The sequence below is a fragment of the Triturus cristatus genome, chromosome 12, assembly GCF_964204655.1.
Source record: "Triturus cristatus chromosome 12, aTriCri1.1, whole genome shotgun sequence".
NCBI lineage: Eukaryota > Metazoa > Chordata > Amphibia > Caudata > Salamandridae > Triturus > Triturus cristatus.
In genome coordinates this window covers 22,755,074-22,778,295 of record NC_140595.1, presented here as the reverse complement: position 1 = coordinate 22,778,295, position 23,222 = coordinate 22,755,074, and the positions used below count along the sequence as shown (strand labels likewise).

At 44.0% G+C, this 23,222-nt stretch overlaps 1 protein-coding gene across 1 annotated transcript in view; it reads right to left on the bottom strand.

Annotated features, from left to right (window-relative positions):
• The window catches only part of GTPBP3 (GTP binding protein 3, mitochondrial), a 45,146-nt gene extending 28,887 nt beyond the window's left edge, over window positions 1-16,259 (bottom strand). Inside the window, exons 1-3 of the mRNA XM_085637784.1 lie at window positions 16,012-16,259; window positions 13,153-13,391; window positions 8,087-8,173 (exon numbers count right to left, since the gene is read on the bottom strand). Coding sequence (XP_085493910.1) covers window positions 8,087-8,173; window positions 13,153-13,391; window positions 16,012-16,073 — 388 coding nt within the window. The 5' untranslated portion in view covers window positions 16,074-16,259. The remainder of the gene's footprint in view (window positions 1-8,086; window positions 8,174-13,152; window positions 13,392-16,011) is intronic.
• Between the last annotated feature and the right edge of the window lie 6,963 nt (window positions 16,260-23,222).

Genomic DNA, 23,222 nt, shown 5'->3' with positions numbered 1-23,222 from the left:
CGAAGATGACGTACAGAGCATCGCACCTGAGGGTAAACAAGATCCGAAGATGACTTACAGAGAATCGCACCTGAGGGTAAACAAGATCCGAAGATGACTTACAGAGAATCGCACCTGAGGGTAAACAAGATCCGAAGATGACGTACAGAGCATCACACCTGAGGGTAAACAAGATCCGAAGATGACGTACAGAGCCTGTAGCCCGAGTGAAGACCAGTGTGTTAAGTTACGTCAGAGGTCTCCAATCTTTTCCCTCATGAGAGCTACTTCCGATCAGTGACATCATTGTGAGCAACTGAAAGCTAAGCAACTTGCGCATTGTTACCACATGCTCCCACACCCAGAATAATTGACTTTAAGCCTAATGTCCATAGAGCCAGATGCTATGGTTTGAACAAAATACTTTAACGAGGGACACGATTACAGTACTGTCACGTGTGTCAGTGAGAGCGTGGTCTTTGGGGGTGTATGAACATGCGTGCGTATGCATGGGATATATGTGTACGGGTGACTGAGAGACTGTTTCATATGTACTTGTGGCACAGGACATCGATTCACCATATGTGGCACCATTACATGTATAACAACATTTAAAGTGCAGAAAAATGCTCTGCAAAAATGTTCAGATTATGGAACATATTTCTGCACTTTAAATTTCTTCAACTAAAAACAATGGCCGCATTTTTCACTTATAAATATGTCACTGTATCAAAAAAATTCAAATGAAGAGTTAACTTTGTTTATATGGACTCCATAAAACTCATCATTTAAATTCTCTCCCATTTACAAGTTTCATATTTACAAACACCAAGCATCTTGCCATCAGTGGCCTGTAGACTTGGTGCCATACTTGTATCTGAAAAATACATTTGTTTAAATGGGAGGAATTGTAAGTGAATAAACATGCTTCACAAAACATGAAGACGTAGTTGGCTTAATTGAAAGTGGAGACATACCTTAATACTTTTTTTTTTTCACAGAAAAAGTTTTCTTAACTTTAAATTTCTCCCATTTGAAAAAAAAAAAAATTCAGTTATAAATATGGCACAGTGTCTACTGGCCACTGGGTGCAACATGCCTGCTACCTGTAATTTCGACACTTTGAAATGGGATAAAATTAAAACGAAGAGTTATTCATTGAGGTAACTTTTCCCTTTTATTTTTTTCCATTTAAAAGCATTTCAGAAACCCCGTGTTGTTCTCACTCCAACATTCAGTCGAGAGGGACTTTTCGTTAAATACTTCAGATCTTCGCCTCTGTGAGCCGGCCTGAGTCATACATCTGACTGAGCCCTGCTCCCATCAGCCTCTGCCGTCTGCAGCCGGATGATAACAACGTAAAGTAAACACAGCCTTCCCCTCGCATCCAAAGAAAAATGTGACCCTGCGCGTATTTAAGAATGAACTCGAGCTACGTTGAAGGTGTCTGGGCGCTACTGGCAGCGCGCAGTCCACTGCTTGGAGACACCTGTGTTACGTGTCCTGTAGAGAACAGTGGCTGCTACTCGTGGGCGCAGCCGTGAGCCTCAGAAGGATACAATATGTCCCAGAGAAGAGTTTCTAGAGGCTGGTGAAGGGAGGGTACAGTCTAGGCACCTTCCACCCACCAGTGTGCGTGCGTCCTTTTTAATTGCATACGATTCTCCGCGAGGCGCTACACCCCACCTCGGAGCTGGCTCTTCTACACACACACCGACAGCAGAATCGTGCCCGAGTGTGCGGCACTGAAGCTCTTAATGGCCACGTGCCCCCTGAACTGTTATCAGCCAGATGAGGTCACTCCCATTCGGGTCCAGCGCATGCCTGGGTTATGGTACATTAATGGAGATGTGTTGTCCAATCACAATGCATCTCGAGCGCCGCTTCTAAGAGGAACAGAACTGTCTGGACACCCTACAAAAGGAATGGAGCTAACAGCCGAGACTGGGGTGAGCAGGAGGAGCCCTGCCTCGCCCAGGGTCAGGGGGAGGTGGGATGTAGGAAGCGCCAGGAGCAGGGCGCGAGACAGCAGCGCATTCAGCTATTAAGAGGGGAGCTCCTGGGGCAGCGAACAACTGCGCTGGCTATGGAGCGCCACGAAAAGAGGCATGCAGGCTTCTCACCACCAGGGGGCAGCAGTGACCCGTCTCATCTTGTTCAGACTGGTGGAATATAGATTGTGCACTGCACTGAGACTGGCAGAAAAATGTTATACTTAATTTAACCATTATTTCCCAACCTTCAGACACAGCTATAGGCAAATATGAAACAGTGCATAGTACCTTATTAGACAGTGATAGGCAGGATATCTCAGTGGACTGAGACCGAGCCGTCACCAAAGGTGCACAGGTTTGCACTGGCTGCTTCACTTCTGCCTCCTTTTCTTCGGCGGTCGAATCCACTTGTGCCTCTGAGAGAGCTCACGACAGCAGCAGGCTGATCACACTGGCCTATGGTGATGTAGCGATGTCTCAGTGAGCGGACAGTGGTTATCTATCGATTATTGACACTTGTGTAGCACACAATCTGCATTAAGGCTGCATCGAAGCGCTTTCTGTACTCTAAACTGCACTAGGAACAGCAGTTTAAGACACTGAAATATCAAATGTAAACATTGTATTGTGTTAGAAGGCCTAAAAGGCTGCCTGTGACTGCACCGTGTATTCACAAGCTGAACAACCCTGCTTGAGAAGAGGCAAAAGCACAGAAAAGAGAAACATAAAGATGGTTGTGAACATGGTTACGAGCTAAATGCCCTACTGATATTTGTTTAAAAGGACAATTTTTAAAAACGGTATTTATATTTTTTTATCTATTCTAGGCACCTAAAGTGTACTTTTAATGTTTTTGAGAAGGAAAATGCTACTTACCCAGTATGCACCTGTTCTTGGCATGTAGAGCTCCAGATCACATGCTTTGCATAAGTCTGCCATCTAGTGTTGGGTCCGTTTGTTTCCACTTTGTTTTTCTTCGAAGAAGTCTTTTCCAGTCACGAGATAGGTGACTCCTCCTTTCGGTGATAGTGCGCTTGGGCATCGACTCCACTGTTAGATTGTTTTCCCACAGAGGGTGAGAATGGAGTTAGTAAGAGTAGAATAGAGATGTCCATGTGTATGTATCTAAGTAAGATATAACGGCAACAGGTATAGGAACCCGGGGAGGCGGGCGGGTGCCTGTGAATCTACAGCTCTACATGCCAAGAACAGATGCATACTGGGTAAGCAGCATATTCCGTTCGAGGCATGTGAGCTGTAGATCATATGCTTCGCATACTCTATACGTGGCTAACCTGTAGCTGTTGCAGTGGTTTGAAAGAGCATACGAAGAACTGCCACGGCCTACATCAGCTTTTTGTCTTGCTAACACATCTACACAATAGTAAATGTGTATGGTGTAGACCATGTTGCAGCTTTACAGCTATGGGGACATTCCCTAAGAATGCCATAGAAGCCCCCAGTTTGCGAGTGGAATGCGCTCTAGGGGAAATAGTTAAAGTCATTTTTGCTTTTGCATAGCATGTCTAAATACATTTGACTATCCACCTTGCAATACCTGATTTTGAAATGGGATTGCCCTTGTGAGGTGGAGCAAAAGCAACAAAGAGTTATTTAGTTTTACGAAAAGGCTTTTTACTTTTTATGTAATAGAGTAATGCTGGTTTAACATCTAAGGTGTGTAGAGCACGTTCTGCCACAAAATCTGGTTGAGGAAAGAAAATAGGCAACTCAACAGATTGGTTGATGTGGAAGGCAGAAATTACTTTGGGTAGAAATTTAGGGTTAGTACGAAGAACCACTTTGTTTTGGTGATCTTGTAAAAATGGTTCTTCAATGGTTAGTGCCTAAAGCTCACCCACTCTCCTCAGCGATGTGATAACAATGAGGAAAGCAACTTTCCAAGTGAGAAATTGCAGTTCACATTTATGCAATGGCTCAAAGGGTGGACTCATTAGTCTGATAAGAACAATATTAAGATTCCACAATGGGGCAGGTGGAAGTCTGGGGGGAATAACTCTTTGAGTCCTTCCATAAAGGCCTTAATAACATGCACTCTGAAAAGAAACAGATGTTGACTATTCTGAAGGTAGGCGGCTATTGCAGCGAGTTGTAAGCTTACGGATGTGTACGCTAAATTTGACCATTGTAAATGCAGTAAATAGCAAATGATGTTCTGAACTGAAGCACCAAGCGGGTTGATATGGTTGTTTTTAAATAAATAACAAGCTGCTTTCATTTTGCTGCATAGCAAGCTCTTGTAGTAGGTCGTCTAGCTTCTTTAATAATGTTCATACAGTCTGGCAGAAGATTGAGGTAGCTAAACTCTATGACTCCAGGTGCCTGATCGGTAGGTTGAGATGTCTGGGATCTGGGTGTCTCATCTCTCCATGGCTCTGCGTGAGGAGATTGGATGTGAGATGTCGTTTTTGATGAGGATCTACTGAGAGTTCCAACAGGGTGGTGGTGAACCAAGGTTGACGGGCCAATGTGGAAGCTACTAGGATTAGTGTGAGGGACGTTTGCCTGAGCTTCCGAACCACTAGTGGAATGAGTGGGAGAGGCGGAAAAGCGTAGGCAAATATCCCTGGCCAGTTCATCCATATCGCATTGCCTCTGGACAATGGGTGTGGATATCGGAGGCGAAGCGTGGGCATTTCGCGCTTTGGTGTGTGGCGAACAGATCTAGGTCTGGCAAGCCCCACATCTGAAAGAACAGGAGGAGAACTTTAGGGTGGAGTTCCCACTCGTCAATCTGTTGTCTCTGCCTGCTGAGGTCTGCGATCTGATTGTCTACTCCTGGAAGGTGACCTGCTAGGAGATAGATTTTGTTATGTATGGCCCACCTCCAAATGGCCTGTGAAGGTGTGACAGTTGGACAGAGTGTGTGTCTCCCTGTTTCTATATAAAATACATGGCTGTCATGTTGTCTGTGTGCATCAGGACAGCTTTGCCTACAAGGTGAGTTTGAAAGGCTTTGAGCACTTGAAATACTTCTAGGAGCTCTCGATGATTTATGTGAAGTTGCTTTTGCTGCTGACTCCACATGCCCTGAATTGTGTGCGTTTGGAGATGAGCTCCCCAACCAGTGAGCGACGCGTCTGCTGTTAGCACTGTCTGTGGAACTGGGTCGATAAAGGGCCGCCCTTTGGAAAGGTTTTGTGGATTCCAACACTGCAGAGAGCGATAAGAGCGGACGTCCACCAACACTAGATCCGATAATTGACCCTGAGACTGATTCCACTGACGTGCTAAGCATTCCAGAAGGGGACGCATTTCAAGTCTTGCATAGGGAATAATCAAGATGCAAAACGCCATCATTCCTAGTAACAGTATGAATACCCGAGCTAGTAATGAGAGGTGGGGCTGTAACTGGGAAATTAGAGCCTGAATGTTGTGGATTCTGGCTGGATTGGGACAGGCTACAGCTTTTTGTGTATCGAGAGTGGCTCCCAAGTGCGTTTGCGTGTTGGAGATGGGACTTGGACAGATTTATGGTGAATCCGAGATTGTGGAGCAGCTGTACTGTTTTGTGAGTGTGTTGTAGACACTTTGCTTGTGAACTGGCTTTGATGAGCCAGTCGTCTAAGTATGGGAAGACATGAATATGTTGTCTTCGCAGGTGAGCTGCGACTACTGCCAGGCATTTGGAGACTCCGAATGGAAGCACTTTGAACTGGTAACGTGGTCCCGCTACCACAAACCTGAGGTATTTGCGATGAGCGGGATGTATTGGAATATGGAAGTACGCGTCCTTTAAGTCTAAAGTAGACAGAAAGTCACCTTGCTGAAGGAATGAGAGCCCTTGTTGGAGTGTTACCATGTGAAAATGGTCTGATTGGATATACAGATTTAGGTCTCTGAGGGCTATTATAGGCCTGAGGGAGCCGTCCTTTTTGGGTATGAGAAAGTATAGGGAGTATACGCAGGTCCCTTGAAACAGTAATGGGACTGGCTCCATAGCTCCTTTCTGCAATAGAGAGAAAACATCTTGTTTGAGAAGGTTCAAATGCTCTTGTGAAAATGTGTGTGATCTTGGAGGAATGTTTAGGGGATTGGCGGTGAGCTCCAGGCAATAACCAGATCCGATACTTTGTAGAACCCATTTATCTGAAGTTATTGTATTCCAGACGGGTAGAAATTGAGTAAGACGTCCTCCGATAGGTGTGGAATGATCGGAGGTGGAGGAGGCAAGTCACGGTTTGTTGGCTGCCGGGGAAGTACGTGTTGAGTTACCTCTTCCCTTGCCGTTGTCGCCTCAAAATCTTCCTCTAAAGTAGCCTCTAGAAGAGGGTGACTAATTGTTACCCCTGTAAGAGGTAGAGGTATTGTCCGAGGATATGTTCTTTGACCCTCCCCTGTAAAAGGAGCGGCGAAAGGAGCCCCGATTGGAAGGTAACTGCAGAGCCCCCATGGATTTTGTAATGTCTGTGTCCTTCTTAATTTTTTCTAAAGTAGTATCTACTACTTGTCCGAAGAGGTGTTCCTTATCGAAGGGTAGATTTAAAATGGAAGCTTGGACTTCAGGTTTAAAACCTGAAATTCTGAGCCGGATGTGTCTTCTTAAAAGAACGCTAGTGTTAACTAAGCGAGCTGCAGTATCAGCTGCATCTAAAGCACATCTAATGGATGTATTAGAAATTAGCTATGTCATAATGTGCTAAAAGAGCCTGGGTGTTGGCAATACGCCAGCGATTGGCTGCCTGTGCAATTACTCTCTTGCCGGAGGCACCTATAAGTTTGGATTCTTTATCAGGAGGAGGGGCATCTCCTGTGGTTTGAGAATTTGCTCTTTTGCGAGCGTTTGAGGAGGAGGAGGAGCGTTAGTACCAACATTTTTCTTTTTAAGTGGAATGTGGTAAGCTTCTTCCATCTCTGGCTTCCGTTTAACTGGCAGTTTTATGCGAATATGTCCAGTTTTTGGATTAATCACTAGTTCTTTGTGTTTTTGGTCTGTATTAGAAGGCAGGACAACAAAACGAGGCTCCTTGGATGGGGGAGGAGCGGTTTTGTCTTTCGGGACCAGAATTTTCAGTGCCGAAGGGTTCGGCTCTGAGGCTTTCGGAGCCGAAGATTTAGGTTTCAGTGCCGAAGGGATGGTCAAGATGATGTGCTTGGATTTCTGTGCCAAAGGTTTCGGTTCCCAAATGAGGCAGACTCTATCCCCAGCCAGAAGGCTTCTATGTGTGTTTCGTTGCCGAGCTAGGCCCGAAAGCAGAGGAGGGCCCGGAGCCTTATACTTCGGCATATTTTGGGGCAGGAGAGTATCAGTACTCACTGTACGCTGACCCAGCGGAACGTCTTCTTCCATGTTGGAGACGGCTTCGGACATGGAAATGTGTTCCTCCCCTTCCGCGGCTCCTTGTGCGTCGAAGACTTCAGGGTCGCAAACTTCTCCGAAGATATCCAGTGTGGAGCTGCTTTGTTGTTGCATTTTGTGACGTCAAGCCCGATCACTGAGCGTCTTCTTGGACCAAAAAAATTCGGCACACGTTGCAGTCCTGTTCGTTGTGTTCTGGGGATAGGCACAAGTTGCACACTTCGTGCAAGTCAGTGCGCGGATACATACGGCGACACCTGGGACAGAATTTGAATGGAGTCTGTTACATCTACTGTGAGCTGACCCGACACGGTTAGTCCCAACGGCCATCCACGAATTTTCTGATCAAAGACTTTGAACCAATACAATACGTGGAAAATGGGAAAGGCGATCGAGAAACAATACCTTCGAGGGTAGTGGATTGCGTACCGAGGGGAACCTGGGAAACGGTGTCGAACCGGAGCACAGCAATTCACATCAGAACCAGATGGCGGAAAAAAACAAACAATGGAGTCGATGCCCATGCGCACTATCAACGAAAGGAGGAGTCACCTACCTCGTGACCGGAAAAGACGTCTTCAAAGAAAAACAAAGTGCAAACATCCAGACCCAACACTAGATGGCAGACTTATGCAAAGCATGTGATCTACATCTCCCATGCCTTGAACATACTATTCCACATGCGGCCTAGACATGGCTGTGGTGCCAAGAGTTTGAGCTTTCAGAGTCAGTATTCATCTTGTGATGGTGCTCAAAAAGCAAGCTTTGCAAATATTGGCTAAAGGGGGCTCACCCAAGGCTTCCAAGACTCCGCTGACCACAGCTGGGCCTCCGTGAACGTGAAACTCGCAGCAGTCCTCGCCTGTGAAGCTCTTGGGACCTGAAAAAAAGGGCCACAATAAGCTCTTCCGCTGCCTCCGCACTGGCGCGACCAGGCCTTGCTCCCCAAACCATAGGCATCAACATTAGATGTGGGAACGAAAGTGTGGAGGTCACAATAAGGAAAACATTTTTATAGGCAGAGTCCTTAACAGGGCTTTTTAAACACTTGTCAATTTTCTGATAAAACTTACAGGCATTTAATCAGACAGGGGTTTACTGATCAATAAATGCTTTGCCAAGTAGAGATTATATTGCACACTTCATCCCCCCACTTCCAGCAGCCTGCAGAAGGCAGAACGCAGTAAAATACATGTTTAAAATGTTTTCTGCAGTCATGAGAGATCCTTGTATGTATAGGACAGTTAGTGAGTGAAATTACAGATCAGCTCCCAAAGAACACCACTCAACATCCAGATATGTCCAAATTCACTTTCCATACATTAGAAGGTCCACTAGATGTCACTGCAGAACAAGACTTCCCTCTCAGTCCCTCTATCCCTTGCAGTGCCTGAGAAGCAGGGTAGAGTTATCCGGCAATGGCATTATGGGTGCAAGGTGTGAATAAAGCCAGATTTAAGGGCAAACAATGTCTGTCAATTACTAGCACTTTGATTTGTTGCATGTCAACAATCTATTCTGTGATGTTTAAGACAGGGATCTTTCCCTCTTTGTGGAAATCAGCCTCAGTGCTCCCAGTGTTAAAAAACCCAACCTTAATGTGATGGAATCGAACTACCACCACCCAATATCTCGGCTTTCTTACCCAGCAAAGCTGGTCGAGAAGGTGATGAACGTGCAACTCGCTTCATTCATTCATGGAAAGTGCAACTCGCTGCATTCATTCATGAGAATAATCTCCCCGATGACACTCAGTTTGGCTTTAGACAGGGCCATAGTACAGAATCTGCGTTAATTGTGGCAACCGAGGAAATTAGAGTGACACTGGGTGGAGGAGGAAGTGCCGCCCTCATCTCGTTAGACCTGTCCGCGGCCTGTGATACAGTCAACCACGGGCTCTTGGTTGAACATATGCGCAGTCAGGGGATAAATGGACCAGCACTTGCCCTTCTACAGTCTTGCCTCTGTAATCGGCGACAAGCGGTCTCTCTGGGTGTGTTTACTTCGGAGCCCTATTCTCTGCCTTGTGGAGTTCTGCAGGGCTCATCGTAGAGTCCTTCGATGTTCAATTTGTATGCGACTCCTTTGGCCACACATCAAATCGTTTGGTTTATCATTAGCATCACATGCGGATGGTATCTAAATTGTGGTTTCTCTTTCAAAGAATGATGCCCACTCGAGATGTATTCAGGAGTTGTAAGGTCGCAGTAAGTGAATGGATGGACTGCAATTGTCTTAAGTTAAAATCTTCAAAGACTGCAGTTCTCCTGTTTGGGAATAACCTGTCTTTCTGGACCCCAGTATGGTGACCACCCGACCTGGGTCCACTAATAACACCTGTCTCTAAGCTTAAACATCTTGGGGTCAATGCATTAAAATATCAGGAGCACATGACAGGATTACACCATTCTTTATTCATGACATTAGAGTGATATATTTTTTTTTTTAATGTTACCTTTCGGTCTTCTAAAAACAGTGGTCATAGCTCTTGTTCTGGCGAGACTGGTTTATTGAAATAGTCTCTATTAAGATTTGTCTAAAGGTTCTTTTAAAAAACTGCAAACTCTTCAAAATGCTGCTGTCTCAAAACTTAATTTCAATCAGCAAAATAGGCCATAATAAAAACCATAGCGGTAGCCGGTGAAGTAACGTGTTATTTTTAAGGTTCTGTGCACGGCTTATAAGACCCTTGAAGGGCAGGGCCCTTCTTACTTTACGAAGAATGTGAGGTGATATACGGCCGGCAGGACTGTGCATTCCAGCTACGCTACCTATTTGGAGGTGCCATCTTTTCAAAGCTCCTCTTGGGGCGGTAGATGCTTTTTTAGGTCCACGGCACTTCATTGCAACCGGCTTCCTCCTCAACGTAAAACAACTGTTTATCTTTAAGTCTTTGGAAATCGTTGAAAACCTGGCTCTTTGTCCAGAAATATTAAGTTCCACTGCCTGTTAGCGCCAAGCCAACTCTGTGTAATCGTTGCGCTGAATACATTTTTCATTCTTTCATTATGTACCTTTATATGGAATCAACTTCATCGCCATGGACCGACGTTTGACAAACCTGCCAGAGTAAAAAGTTTCAAGTAACACCCTACAGATCCTACACATTGAACAGTGGAAGGATAAAGAGAACTACTGTTCTGCTTTGTGCAACATAAAATATTATCAGAGCACAGCCAAGATTTCAGATATCAAACTGTACAAGTTTTTCAAAATTTCAAAATGGTGCAGCATTCTTCTGGGAGAAATTCACCTGCTCTTTCTTGGATAAAATGTCTACATAAGTAAAGCAAGCACGCTACATGTCTACATTTCTTAAAACCGAGCATGTGGCCATGAAAATAAAAGAGAGCCTGGCTGTTGAATTTTGTGAAGCAAAGCCTATGATTAAGATGCCTTTGGCATCGAAACTCGCCAGGCAGCAAAATTAACTTGTGGGTGCCAAGGAGAGTCGGAAATGAAGACCGGATGGCCAACTTGTAGCTGAGTGCCTTCCTGAAGCTGCAGGGCATTTGATGGAATATATATATCATGTGAGCAAGGCTCGGAGGAGCCGAAACGTTATGGCTGTTGCTTTTGGCAATACATTTTAATTTGCACTTTACCAAGGTCCGTGTACCCTGTTTTGTCGCTATCCGGAGGATTGCCAAGATTCGCAACACGGTAATCAGGATATATATATATATATATATATATATATATATATATATACACACATACATGTAGAGAGCAAGAGAGACACTTTTTGAACATGAGCAAGTACTTAAGTACTTTAAACTCAAGTGGGATTGGCGCCATTTCAAAGCGGTTGAATTTTTAAGCACAACTGCTGCACTGTGTAAAAATCTGCACTTGTGTGAAAGTTTTAAGTGTGCAAATCTTTGTGGGCAGCACTTACATTCTGTGCAGAAATGTAGGCGATTTACATATAAATCAATCAGATCTCAATATAATTCGAAGTGCAGAGAAAGTTTCAATTCTAGTACACAACTCCGGCTTTTCACAGACTGCTCCTTTTATTTGTTACATATCCTTAAAAAGATTCCCTATCCTAACACATGTTCATGTTGCAATTTTAGACTGCAAGGGGTTCAATATCCCTTAAAAAAAATAATGAGGTAGGAGGCCATGTGTTGTGCGGGACAGATGAGGCGGACAAATTAAAACTGTAAATCTGGGCACACATTTAACAGACGACAATGCCACCACCACAGATGATGCAAAAACACAGTATACGTAATTCAAAAAAGCTACATTTCCAAAGAATAGCAAATAAAGGATTGTGGGTTGATCTTGTTTGTTGAGACACGAAAGTTCCAAAGGCTGTGCCCAGAGCCGGATGCGTACAAGGTGGGGAGAGCCACAGAATCATAAAAATAAAAATTCACTTAAAAACACACACTTGCTGGTTTGTTATGATTCAGTGGATACAAACATCGTAAAATCCCTGAAATTGGCCGCTTACTGCATATAATGCACACGTAACACCATACCTCATAAGTGCTATGTTTTGCTCTCAAAATGTGTGTTTTTTCTCATAGAGACACATACATTGCTAATTAGAGAGGCATATGTATCAGGCCCTGGGCCTGCTCCGTCCTGTGACCTGGAGGGATGCACCGAGCATGCTCTTATATTGAACTACTTTCCTTGTTCAGGGTTTATTACGTAAAGCTGCAGTGGCAGAGCACCGTCCTTCATGATATGTAGTCTGAACAGACCTTTTCATCCTTGATCAGTAAAAGAGTGACCCGTGGACCCTTCACATATAAAGTTCCACTGTTATGTGAGACATGAACCTTGAGCCTACATATTGCGTGTATGTCGAGCGCATGTAGAGTGAAGCTTGGATACATTTATGGTAGCAGGACTTTTTCTAAGTGCGTGTCAGTCTGAGTACTCTAGCCAGTGGGATCCATTTTCAACGCCCCTCCTTAAATATAGCTCAAGGTGGAGAGTGAGGAGAGCTACCCAAGGCAGGAGAAGTAGGCTCAGGTAACAGCTGTGCTCACAAGCTAATATTGATCTAAGCAGACATACTGCAAGCTGTCTAACATATGTTGGTTGGTGGTGTGTGGGCATCAGACCAACTAGTACCGACACAGAATGATAAATGCCCTTGTTTATTTTTGGTAGATACAGAGCGAGCAGTCTAACAGATGTTCGACGGTGGTATTTGCAAAGGCAAATATCCTTCTATGAGCTATTGTGAGAAAGCACGTTAAGTCATTGTGTCCCTGTTCTACTCAGAATCTACTATAAAAACGAAGGCTGTAAAATGCAATTGAAAGTCAGTTTGGCAAAGCATTACATGGTGAATCTGAGATGACTTTACATTTCTTCTAGTCGAGAGTAGGCCTGGGCGTAAAATTCTGCTCCGCTCGAAGAGTTTGCAGAGTTTTGCCCACTCCTCGCACTGTATAGAACGCGGAGTTCCGATAAACTCCACAGAGTTTTTCCTCTCACATGGTTCACAAACGTTAAGGTGGTGAGTGGGACCAAGGGAAATCATACGCTAGACCACCTCCTGGAAAGATTTCTCAATGCGGGTGGTAGCGGCAGGTCGCTACCTCACATGTTGAGTAACATACCGCTCGCGTTCAGGAAGCTGACACTCGAGTAGAACATCTCCTCGAGCGGCAGAAAGAAGCAGCGCCCTCTTGTTCTGTGCATGGTGCTGTTCGAGCTGATTTTACAGCACAGGACAAACTCCTGGCGCTAAAAATCAGCTCAAGCAGTGTGACTTGCCTTACTCCACCACTTGCACAACTCCGTGGAGCGCAGCAGAGGTTTTTCAGCACTTTGCAGAGTCCTGCCTAGCAGAACTCCGCCCAGGCCTAGTTGAGAGTTGCCTCTTACCTGGGAACCAGAGCACGAGTCCCCTGTCCAAGGGCTCTGCCGAGCTGGGGTGCGAGAGGAGGCTCAGAGTGGCAGATCTAGGCCGGGGCAGCTTCTTTTCTCTTGTCAGCCCCAGTAAAGCTGTCCTACTGGCTGGGCCGCTTGTTCTGATCACAGCAACGCCACATTTCCCATGTCCAGAAGACAAGGCAAAAATTGTGTTCCTCAAAGAATCCAGGCAGAAGGGTCGGCGCAGAAACCTGAAGATGGGTTAATAACGAAACATAAAAACAAAGCGACAAACAATCAGCATACTGCAGGTACAGAATATCATAAACAAGAGTGATTATTGCCTGACAAGATAAGTCCATGAATCATCAAAAAGACAGAACAGCTAGGTAAAGGCAGGAGGGAAGAAAGGGTAAAGCCAGGACAGGGTCTTGGATAATGGGGCATGCCAAGAAACCAATATCTAACAAGGATCAAGTGGATTTAAACTGCTACAAAAATCTAGAGTACCAACTCTAATCTTAGGAGTCATGGGGCTACACAGGAGTACAAAAAGTGATGCTTTAAAGGCTGGAATTAATTCCAGACTCTGGTGGCACTCTGTCTGACCTACTGTGCCCCGACAGGCGCAAACCAAAAATATATAAATCGTCATGGGCCCGGCCACCCAAACAAGGAAAAGACCAGTCAGAACTGCTAGGTAACATTCACAATGTATTTATGTATTAACAAATAACTGCATATATGAAGTATTGTTTTTATGATCATAATAATCTTTTCAATAAACCTTTTCTTGAACTTAAAAAAACATTCACAATGTATAGGAACAGATGCTCCCCAAAAAGGCCTCTGGGGTGCACCTTGATTCCTACAACACAGCCAGACAAGGGTCCCTTGTCTTGGATAAATAAAATATTTTGTAACGGTTTACATGAGCACAGCAGGAAAGCTATGTAAGCCTACAGGAACTAAATTTGCCATAAAATTGACAACGTTAATGGTTTTTTTTTATGATTTGATCTACGTTTATATTTGATAAAAACAAAATAAATGACACAAAAGGTTTTGTTACATGGTGAGGTTATGTGACATTTTATCATATATTCATGCCCTACTTCATGCATTTTGAAAAGACTAATGAAAGAAAAAAATAAATTTATCACACTGTGGCTAAAGGACGGAGGAACAAACAGTATGAGATAGAAAGCAAACACATTTCATGCGCTCACTCCCTGGCAATGCAAATATACCAAAGTCTGCAAACATTAAGAGGTGGGTCGAATGCGCATGAAGGCTTTGCCGCTTCAAATATTTCTGCTTTTATGCAAGCTAATCAACGACTGCCGCCAATGGAAGGATAGACTTCTTCAGTAAAAATGCCTAGTTACAAGGTCGCCCACTTCCACTCACACCAAGCCCAGAGCTATCAAGTTTCATAAATCCATGCTTGAGAAACTCAGTAAATGCAAGACTAGGAAACTTGAGTGCCCAGAGAAGCATGTCTCCTAGGACAGAGACACCCCCTCCTCAGGCAGGATAAGAGACTCCTCTCTCCACCTTGAGAGACACTCGCCCCAGAGAGAGATACAAGGAGATATCGTTAGCATGAGGTGGCCAGTCATGTTACAGGACGAACAATACAATAGCAAAACAACTTTAGGCCTAGTAATGGTACTGAAACCCAGGGAGACACCTAGGGTCCAGAAAGTCTCAAGCCCCAGGGAGAACCCCATAGTCTCCTGCCGGGAGGCCTCTTTGGCACAAGGACACCTTTTAAAGACTCAAAGTGGTCTTTCTTAAATACCCTGTAGATGAGATACTACTGAAAGATCACCCTCAAGATTCAGATATTTAATCTTCAATTCAATGGAAGTTACAGCCCCAAGTCCATGCTGAGTAAACAATCCTGGCTAGGTTTTTTGCTTTGTATCTTAGGACTTGCAGCCAATTTATATAGTAATAAAATCAGGAATACAAATCACAGAATGCAAACCGAACCTGCACTGAACGAGCTACTCACACAATACCTGGGAGATTTGAATGCTCTGAAAAATGGCTGTAGCTTGAAAGTGGAACTAGTCGGTGCCACAGAGGAGCACACTCAAACACACAGGGAGACATTCCCATGGCTCGAGGAGTCCTACCCGTGGAAAGGACACCCAACCCACCCCAGGAAGACATCTTTCGCAGGGTGCAGCTTTGCTACCATCCAGATGGTCGAGGGATAGATTCTGTCATTGGGTGGTAAGCCGATGAGGTTGCTATCCTTGTCTGAAGAAAAGATATTTAGAAATAATTTAGTCAACTCTCAGATTCTTTTTATGTGATTTCTTCATGTGTCTGTTTTTTGAAGTTGATATCACCTAAACGAAAAATAACGTATTTCACGGATTGTCCAATTTTTTTATTTACTGCCCTTGACATTAGAATACTGTTCTGAAAGATACAATACTTACCAAGTGGTGGTCCACTATTCTGAAAATAAATCTGACGGCATTTTCCTATCAGTTTTTAGAACAAGCTCTTACATAGCCACTCTTCTTGAAAATGCAAATAAACAATCTTCCAAATCTTAGAGGTAACCTTGCCCTCACATGCTTACATTTCTGGATCTAATGCAGAGCTCTCAATAGTACCTATTCCATGAGTTGAATAACGCGTCAGGGGCACGTTTTTTTCTTTCAATATTGGTATTTGCAGTCATGGTGACGTCCTGTCATGGCTCAATCAAGACTACAAGTCCCAGAATACAACTGGGCTGACAATATGAAACGATAAACCCTAACCCTCTGCAGATGCATCTTGGAGGGATTGGTATTCCAGGTGACGCACTAACGCTGGGCTGTTTATTATAGCACACATTACACTGACCTGGGCAGGTCTGGGCCCTTTCTGCCCCCGAAGCAAAGTCTGAACAGCGCCAGGGGCCACATCTGCCAGCCACTACCGGGGAGGCACGTTCTGTGCACGGTACCACGAACCCCTCGACACCGGGAAGAGACGTAGAGCACCGGCCGGCCTTGTAAACCAGAAGCACGTTGCCCTAACAGCCCCCGTGGATGCACACTTCAAGACAGACCTCCACAGTCCTTGCTGTGCCATTCACTTCCGCCAACCGAGACGCCATGCGCGAGGAACGGCTGAGTGACCGGGACAAGGCGGCCGCCATCTTAGAACGGAGCCGATTATAATACTCTGAACTGAAAGGGAGAAATAACTGGCAAAAAGTGACATTTCTATATTAATTAGTCAATCTAGCTCAAATAAATACTTTATTATTGGGCAAAAGTGTTAACCAATAATTTCTTAATTAATATTATATATTTCATGTACAATGCTTGAATTTAATGGTGTAATTCTAGTTCTTCCTATAGTTGAAGGTAGTGTTTATTTTTACCTATATTTTTTTAGATTTTCCTGAGGACATTGGACTCATTGGACAAAAACAGGTATCCATTCCAAGATGTCCGCCACTGCTGCGCACACACTGGGACGAGGCCATCTTGGGCTTGGAAGCTCTCAGAGGCTGTTGAACCCCCATTTGTGCTATTAATACAGAGTAATGCATGAGGTTCAGATGGAGCCTTGGAAAGCGCTAGATCAGTTTTCCATTCAGTATATGGACGTCACTTGAGGAAAAAGATGTGAAATACACTGTTATTATCCTCATATGACTTCTGATATGTATGGTGTTTTACCGTCTGAACATTTAGGTTTTAATACTGAATACTTTAGAGTTCTATTTTGGTTTTAAATTTATTAGCACTTTGTTTTCAGGTCTGCACTTGTTTTGCTCAACTACACTACACACATACGCGTACATGCCTGCAAGAGTATTTGTATATTTCTGTTTATTGTCAGTTTTATGAAACAACATTTGCCTAAGCTGTTTTGCGATTGATTGGTATTTCTGGAAGGTCAGAGCCCAAACCTGCTTAGTGCATGCTAGAATAGATGTTTACTTGTAAAACATGTATTTGTAAAACAGTAAATGCTTTTCAATAGTCCACACTAAGTATGTTTTCTGGGGGGTTTTCAAGTGGGACAAGGGTTTGAATATGAAGATTGCACTCAAAAAATCAAATGAACCGTATAACAATGTCTACGAGCGTTGATGGCCCGAGACCAGGACACCACTTGTCTTCCCCAAAACATCAGAGCTTTCCACAGAGGCCTGCGTAAACAGAAAATGACTTACTGAAATTAAATGATGTACAGTCTTGGAATCACTGGAAGCAAACAGAGTTGTATTTCCTCTCCCCGGTCCTCAACCAGCACATGCAGACGAGGCAGCTGTTTTTTAGTGCCTAGACCAGTAGAATGTAAGTTACTGGCTTAACTCCAATTGGCTGTTGCGAACTAAGTAGTGTGACATTTAATGTGTGCTGGTATGGCAGAGGAATGATATGTGGTGATGAGGGATGAGCAGTAGGGTTGAGTAGTAGTGATGAGTAGTAGGGATGATGCCTGAGAAGTAGGGATGACAGATGAGAAGTAGAGTTGAGTAGTATGGATGATGCCTGAGAAGTATGGATAATGGATGGGTAGTAGGGATGAGAAGAAGTGATGAGAAGTAGGGATGATGAAAGAGAAGTATAGATGATGCCTAAGAAGTAAGGATGATGGATGAGAAGTAGGGATGAGTAATAGGGATGATGCCTTACAGTAGGGATGATGGATGAGAAGTAGAGTTGAGAAGTAGGGATGAGTAGTAGGGATGATGCCTTAAAAGTAGGGATGATGGATGAGAAGTGGTGATTAGTAGTAGGGATGATGCCTGAGAAGTAAGGAAGGTGGATGGGAAGTAGGGATTAGTAGTAGGGATGATGGAGCAGGTAAAACAAAATTTTGTATACCTCCTCTAATTTGCGTGAAATTAATGACATAACCATATTAAACATTAACTCGTACTAACTAGTGTGAAATGGCATGACGAATCAACCTCTGCACCTTGATAAACATGAGATTCACGTGGGACAAAAATGCTAATTGCACGGCAAACAATTAAATGATTAACTGCGGTACGCAAACTAACTGTAGAATGAGGTGAAATAGAGAATTGCGTGATTTATGTTGCTTTTGTGATGGTTTGTGCTTTCAGCAGAGAAGAATGGTGAGTATTATTGCTTTAAATGTTGCTACAAGCTAGGAAAATACTAATATATATTGGGATTAGTGTGGGTTTAAACATTAGAATCTTCACTTCTATATTTTAACTACTGTTATTTTTGTTTTGCTTAAGTTGGCATTCGGGCCTACTAGGCCGCAGTACTTAAGATGGAGTTCTGAAGATGCCACTGTCATGTGAGCGCGATGTCTACTGCGCAGAATCGGATGGCTCTGGAGATCTCCAAGCGACCTCAAACATGAACCCAAGTGTTCCTTGTCAAGGATAGGAACATGGAGGACTGCCAAATCAAAGAATGGTGCGAATGATTGAGGGGATAATGAAGGACCTGTACAAGAAGGCTTGCATGTTGTTACTTCAGTACTTTTGCCTGCGAATTACCAAAAAGAATACAATTGAGAAATGTCATTCCCGGTCTCATGGGAAACAGGCAAACCTGGGAACATTTGGGAGACTTGCAAATTGAAATTGGTTTAGCCAATCAGAACACTTTCTACCCCTAAATTGTTGCACATTGACCTAAAAGTAAGGAGAAAAAAGGTATAAAATGTCCATGATCTGGCATAGGGAGGTTCGTTCGTTGGGATGATCGTCTTTGGTGTTGGGACTGCGTTGAACTGAAGGAGATTTCCTGGTTCATCTGGGTTTTCTTTGAATTCAAAGAGAACAATTCCATCTGAAGGGTTTTGATTCTTGCCGTGGGTTTGAAAGTTTCTCCTGGAGATTGTCGCAGAGACTGGAATAATACTCTGTGCGTTCGGAAGGTCACCAATGTTCGAAATTTGATAAATATAATGCAATGCGAGATTTTATGCTAAGGATCTAAAGATTTGATGTCACTTAAATAAACGCACTATTTGAACTGTAACTCCGAATATGCTAATGCAGAGTAAATTAAATTAGATAAACTAACATTTGGATTAATAAGAATGAGTTTGTGATTCTTTAATAAGGTATTGATGATTAATTGAATGTTTCCGAAGCTTTAATTGTGTTTTAGCTGGTTCTAAATCACCATCAACCAGTCCAACTAAGTGGTCCATCGACCAAGTGGTGGAGTGCCTTGATGTCAAAGTTAGGATTCTATAGGTGCTAATGTATATAATGTGTATAATGTAAAGGAATTATTTCCGATAGATAACAAGGTACCCCCACATGTCCAGCGCTTCTTTTTCTCCTGTGCACAGATTCGAGTGAGACGTATGAGTGTTGGTGTTATGGGCCCCACCAATGTATGAATGAGTTAGTGTGGTGACGAGTCTGTGACATAGGGGGAATATGTAAATCTGCCCTTTTCCGCTGGAGCAGGGACAATGCCTCACAAGTAGGGATGATGAATGAGTAGTAGGAATGCAGAGTAGGGATGGTGCCTGAGAAGTAGGGATGTTGGATGAGAAGGTAAATGATGGATGATGCATAAGAAGTAGGGATAAGACATACAGAGAATGTATGGTGGGTGAGAAGTAGGGATGAGGAGAAGGGATGGGGAATGAGAAGTGGAGATAGTGGATGAGAAATAGGGGTGATGGAGGAGAAGTAGGGATGAGAAGTGAGGATAATGGATGAGAAGTAGGGATGAGAAGCAGGATGGGGAGTGAGGAATGAGGATGTGCTAAAATGGATATTGTCTGTGAATATTCTGAAATTCTGGAATAATTCTGGTCCTTCTGGACCTACATTGGACATCCTTGTGTAGTAGCATTCTAAAGATCTGGACCTTTATGGCTTTGGAAATCCATGACAGAATGCAGAGGGCAGTATTTAACTGGTCAGGGCACAAACTTGGTGTTTCTTACCTGAAAAGTAAGTGATCATAGGCAAACAGGCCTAGCCTTCCTTTAGGGCTGGGGTAGATGAACCACATGTGAAGCAAGTCTGAAGTAGAAGCAGCATCTCCAGTCACTTTGAGGCATTGATGAGTCTGGAGTTCCCGTACTGGTCCATCCATGCTCATAGCTCACTTACATATAGTGTGAGTCAGGAGTGGAGGTAGGGGGGGTATATTGCTCTAAGCCAAATGTGTTAAATTTAGGCACTTAAAGGCGAATTCATGGCAGATTTTCAGGATACGTCAACACGCCTCCAGAGCTATCCAGGGAAGGGAACTGGATGCCATGTGGGTCTCCATGGTGAGCTGGCCTCCAACCTACTGTGCACACAAAAGTTTAGCCACCCAAGAATTATATTCAGTTATGTTACATCACCGTGTACCTCTTAGCACAACTTAATAGGAGGGCTGGGCATACAATAAAATTTAACGGGTTGTCCTCACACACTACCAGGTGTCATGCTTCATCATAGGCCAGCCCTCGCTCGCCAAAAACCCGGTTTGATGAAGAGCGGGCCTACACCTGAAGACAGGGAGGCACTTCTTAGTTAGAGTGGGCCCATGTGAAGAGTGAATTTAAAACCAAATTGGCATCCTAGATTTCATTTATTCATTGGACATACCACTTGGTATTAAAAATTGAGAATATGGGGATAAGAGGAACTATCCCCCCATCACCTTTGTTACCGTCGCTGACATGTTCCTCCCTTGAGCCCTACTGAGTCCACGGCATTCTTCAGGACGAGCAAACAAGCTCCTGGTGAGGCAATGTTGCACTAAGAATTGCCTTGTTGTTAGGGTGACCTGTGTCTACCTCTAACTAAAGTTCGGTTCATAGATACCTGTGAATACATAAATGATTATTTAAGGTGCCTTAATTAAAAAGAACAAGCATTGGCATAGCCAATAGGTCTTGCCTTTGGAACCTTATAAGTGTTTAGTTATCCAGCACAATATCCTTGGTGCAACAACATCAAGTGTTGCATGGCTAAACACGTATAAGGTCCCAAAGGCAAGACCTATCGGCTATGCCAATGCTTGTTCAAGGGTAGGGGCAGGCAGAAATTTGCTGCCTCTCTTTCCCAAAAAAATGTCATTAAAAAAGGGGGATAGGTGGACAAGAGAGGAGCAGATGGAGGAGTAATAGGTAGTGATCAGGGGGAATAAACTAATGATAATGCTAAGTTTGGGAAAAGGGGGAAAGCGGCACACAAGGGAGAGAACAACTTAGGGTGCACATGAAGGAGAAAACAACATGAAGTGTGGAGACATTTTGTAGCGGGAGAAGCACATAGAAAAGAGAAGCAGAAGAGGGAGAGAGCAACGTGGAGCTTGAGGGCAGGTATTTAACTGGGAAAAGTACACAAAGGAGAGATCTGGAAAACACATGCACTTTCATGAAATGCTTAATCAAAAAGAAAAAAGTGGTTCCCTAAAAGTAAGCAGTGGAAGGATACAAGTCAGCCAAGCAAAAGGACAGTAAACAAGCTATGCCTCATGGGAGGGACAAATACAAAAAGAGGAAGGTAAGACATCGAATACGAAGCACGTAAATGAGAGTGACAATGAAGATAACTGATGGTAAGCAATGGGCAGTTTGTAGGTCCACTGCAAGTTCTTGGTAAACCTACAATAGTTCTTCTGCAACCAGACAGCGTACTCGGTCTGCTACGCAATACCTAAAAACAAAGGTGAGTCAGGTGCTCAGATCTGCCAAGTGATCACTTAGTGAGAAAACAATCAAGCTGACTGGTAATGGTGACCCATGGCACCTTTGTATGGCTAGAGTGATCCGGTCGAATTTCATTGTCTGGATATGACAATGGCAGCAGAGTGGGGAACTGCTTTTAATGGTGCAAGGAGGGGCATAGGAGGCAGTTCTATATTTGGTTCTCGATATGACCACGGCTTGAACTAGGTTCTTAATAATTCTGGATTGATGCTTTTGGACAAGAAAAAAAAGGTAGAGAAGATCAGAAATTAAAAAAATGCAGGATGGCACAGGAAATGTCGATCATATAATATTCAAAAGGTATGGGACAATAACTTTGAAAAGATCATTGATCAGTGTGTGGGTGTTAGTGGTGGGGCTGTGGGTCAAAACAGCTGAAGAAAGAATTCTGGTGTAGTCAAGGGCAGCGTATGGACATAACCTGGATAGCCTTTAATGGGAGTTGGATAAGGACGAAAAAGGAGTAGATTTTTAACTTGATGGACTGAGGAAGAAATGAATTCTACTTAATCTTTGAAAATATCTTTGCTAACAACATGAGCAGGAAATATTGGAGACCTCCTTGAATCCAGTTGGAATGTAGTTGACCAGCTAGGTTGCAAGCTATTGAGGCCAATGTAGTGTCTCCTGGGAAACTCAATAAGGCCTACTGTGGAGGCACCCATGCTGTCTCTTGCCATCACACTCCAAGTCTTGGTATTTTCTGTCCTAGTAGGCTTCGTCGAGTGGACGTAGTTTGTTTGATGGGGCCCTGGTTGGTCCTTAAATTCCACTTCATTGTTCGTCTGGCTAAAGCTCCTAAATCTTCTGTAAAGTCCAGATCGCTCCAGCTTGATATTGTTTTTTTTCTGATTTAGTAGCAGCACGAGCACCTCCTGAGCTAACACGTTGGAGGTGGCCATGATATTCTTCTTGTACCAGGAAGGCACTTTCATGATCAGGCATCACAGAAGTGAGCTAGTGTAACTACCTCATGCAGTTCAAACATCTCAATGCCCAGACTCGGTGAACTATGGAGATTTGGCAGCCAGGGCACTACACTCTTAGCCCTTTTTGAACAGGGTGGCTCATGCTGGGCAGAAAGTAGGTGGGGACGAGCTCTCGGCCACATGTTCAGCAAACATACACAGCGTGACCTTGAATGCATATTTGAACCATTCAGGCATACCATTAGTCTGAGGATGAGACCCAGTGCATGGCAGATTAGAGACCTGATAGGCTTACCAGTGGGTGTGCGTGAAGTGGCTGTGAAATGGAGGGCTTCAGTAGAGCCAGCGGCGCAGCCCCCTCTGGTAATCACAGCCTGCACATCATTGGCTGTAATGCGTCTGTGAGAGTGCAGGCGACTGCCCCTGGGGACCGGGGAGCAGAACGGACTATACTCAGGATCGATT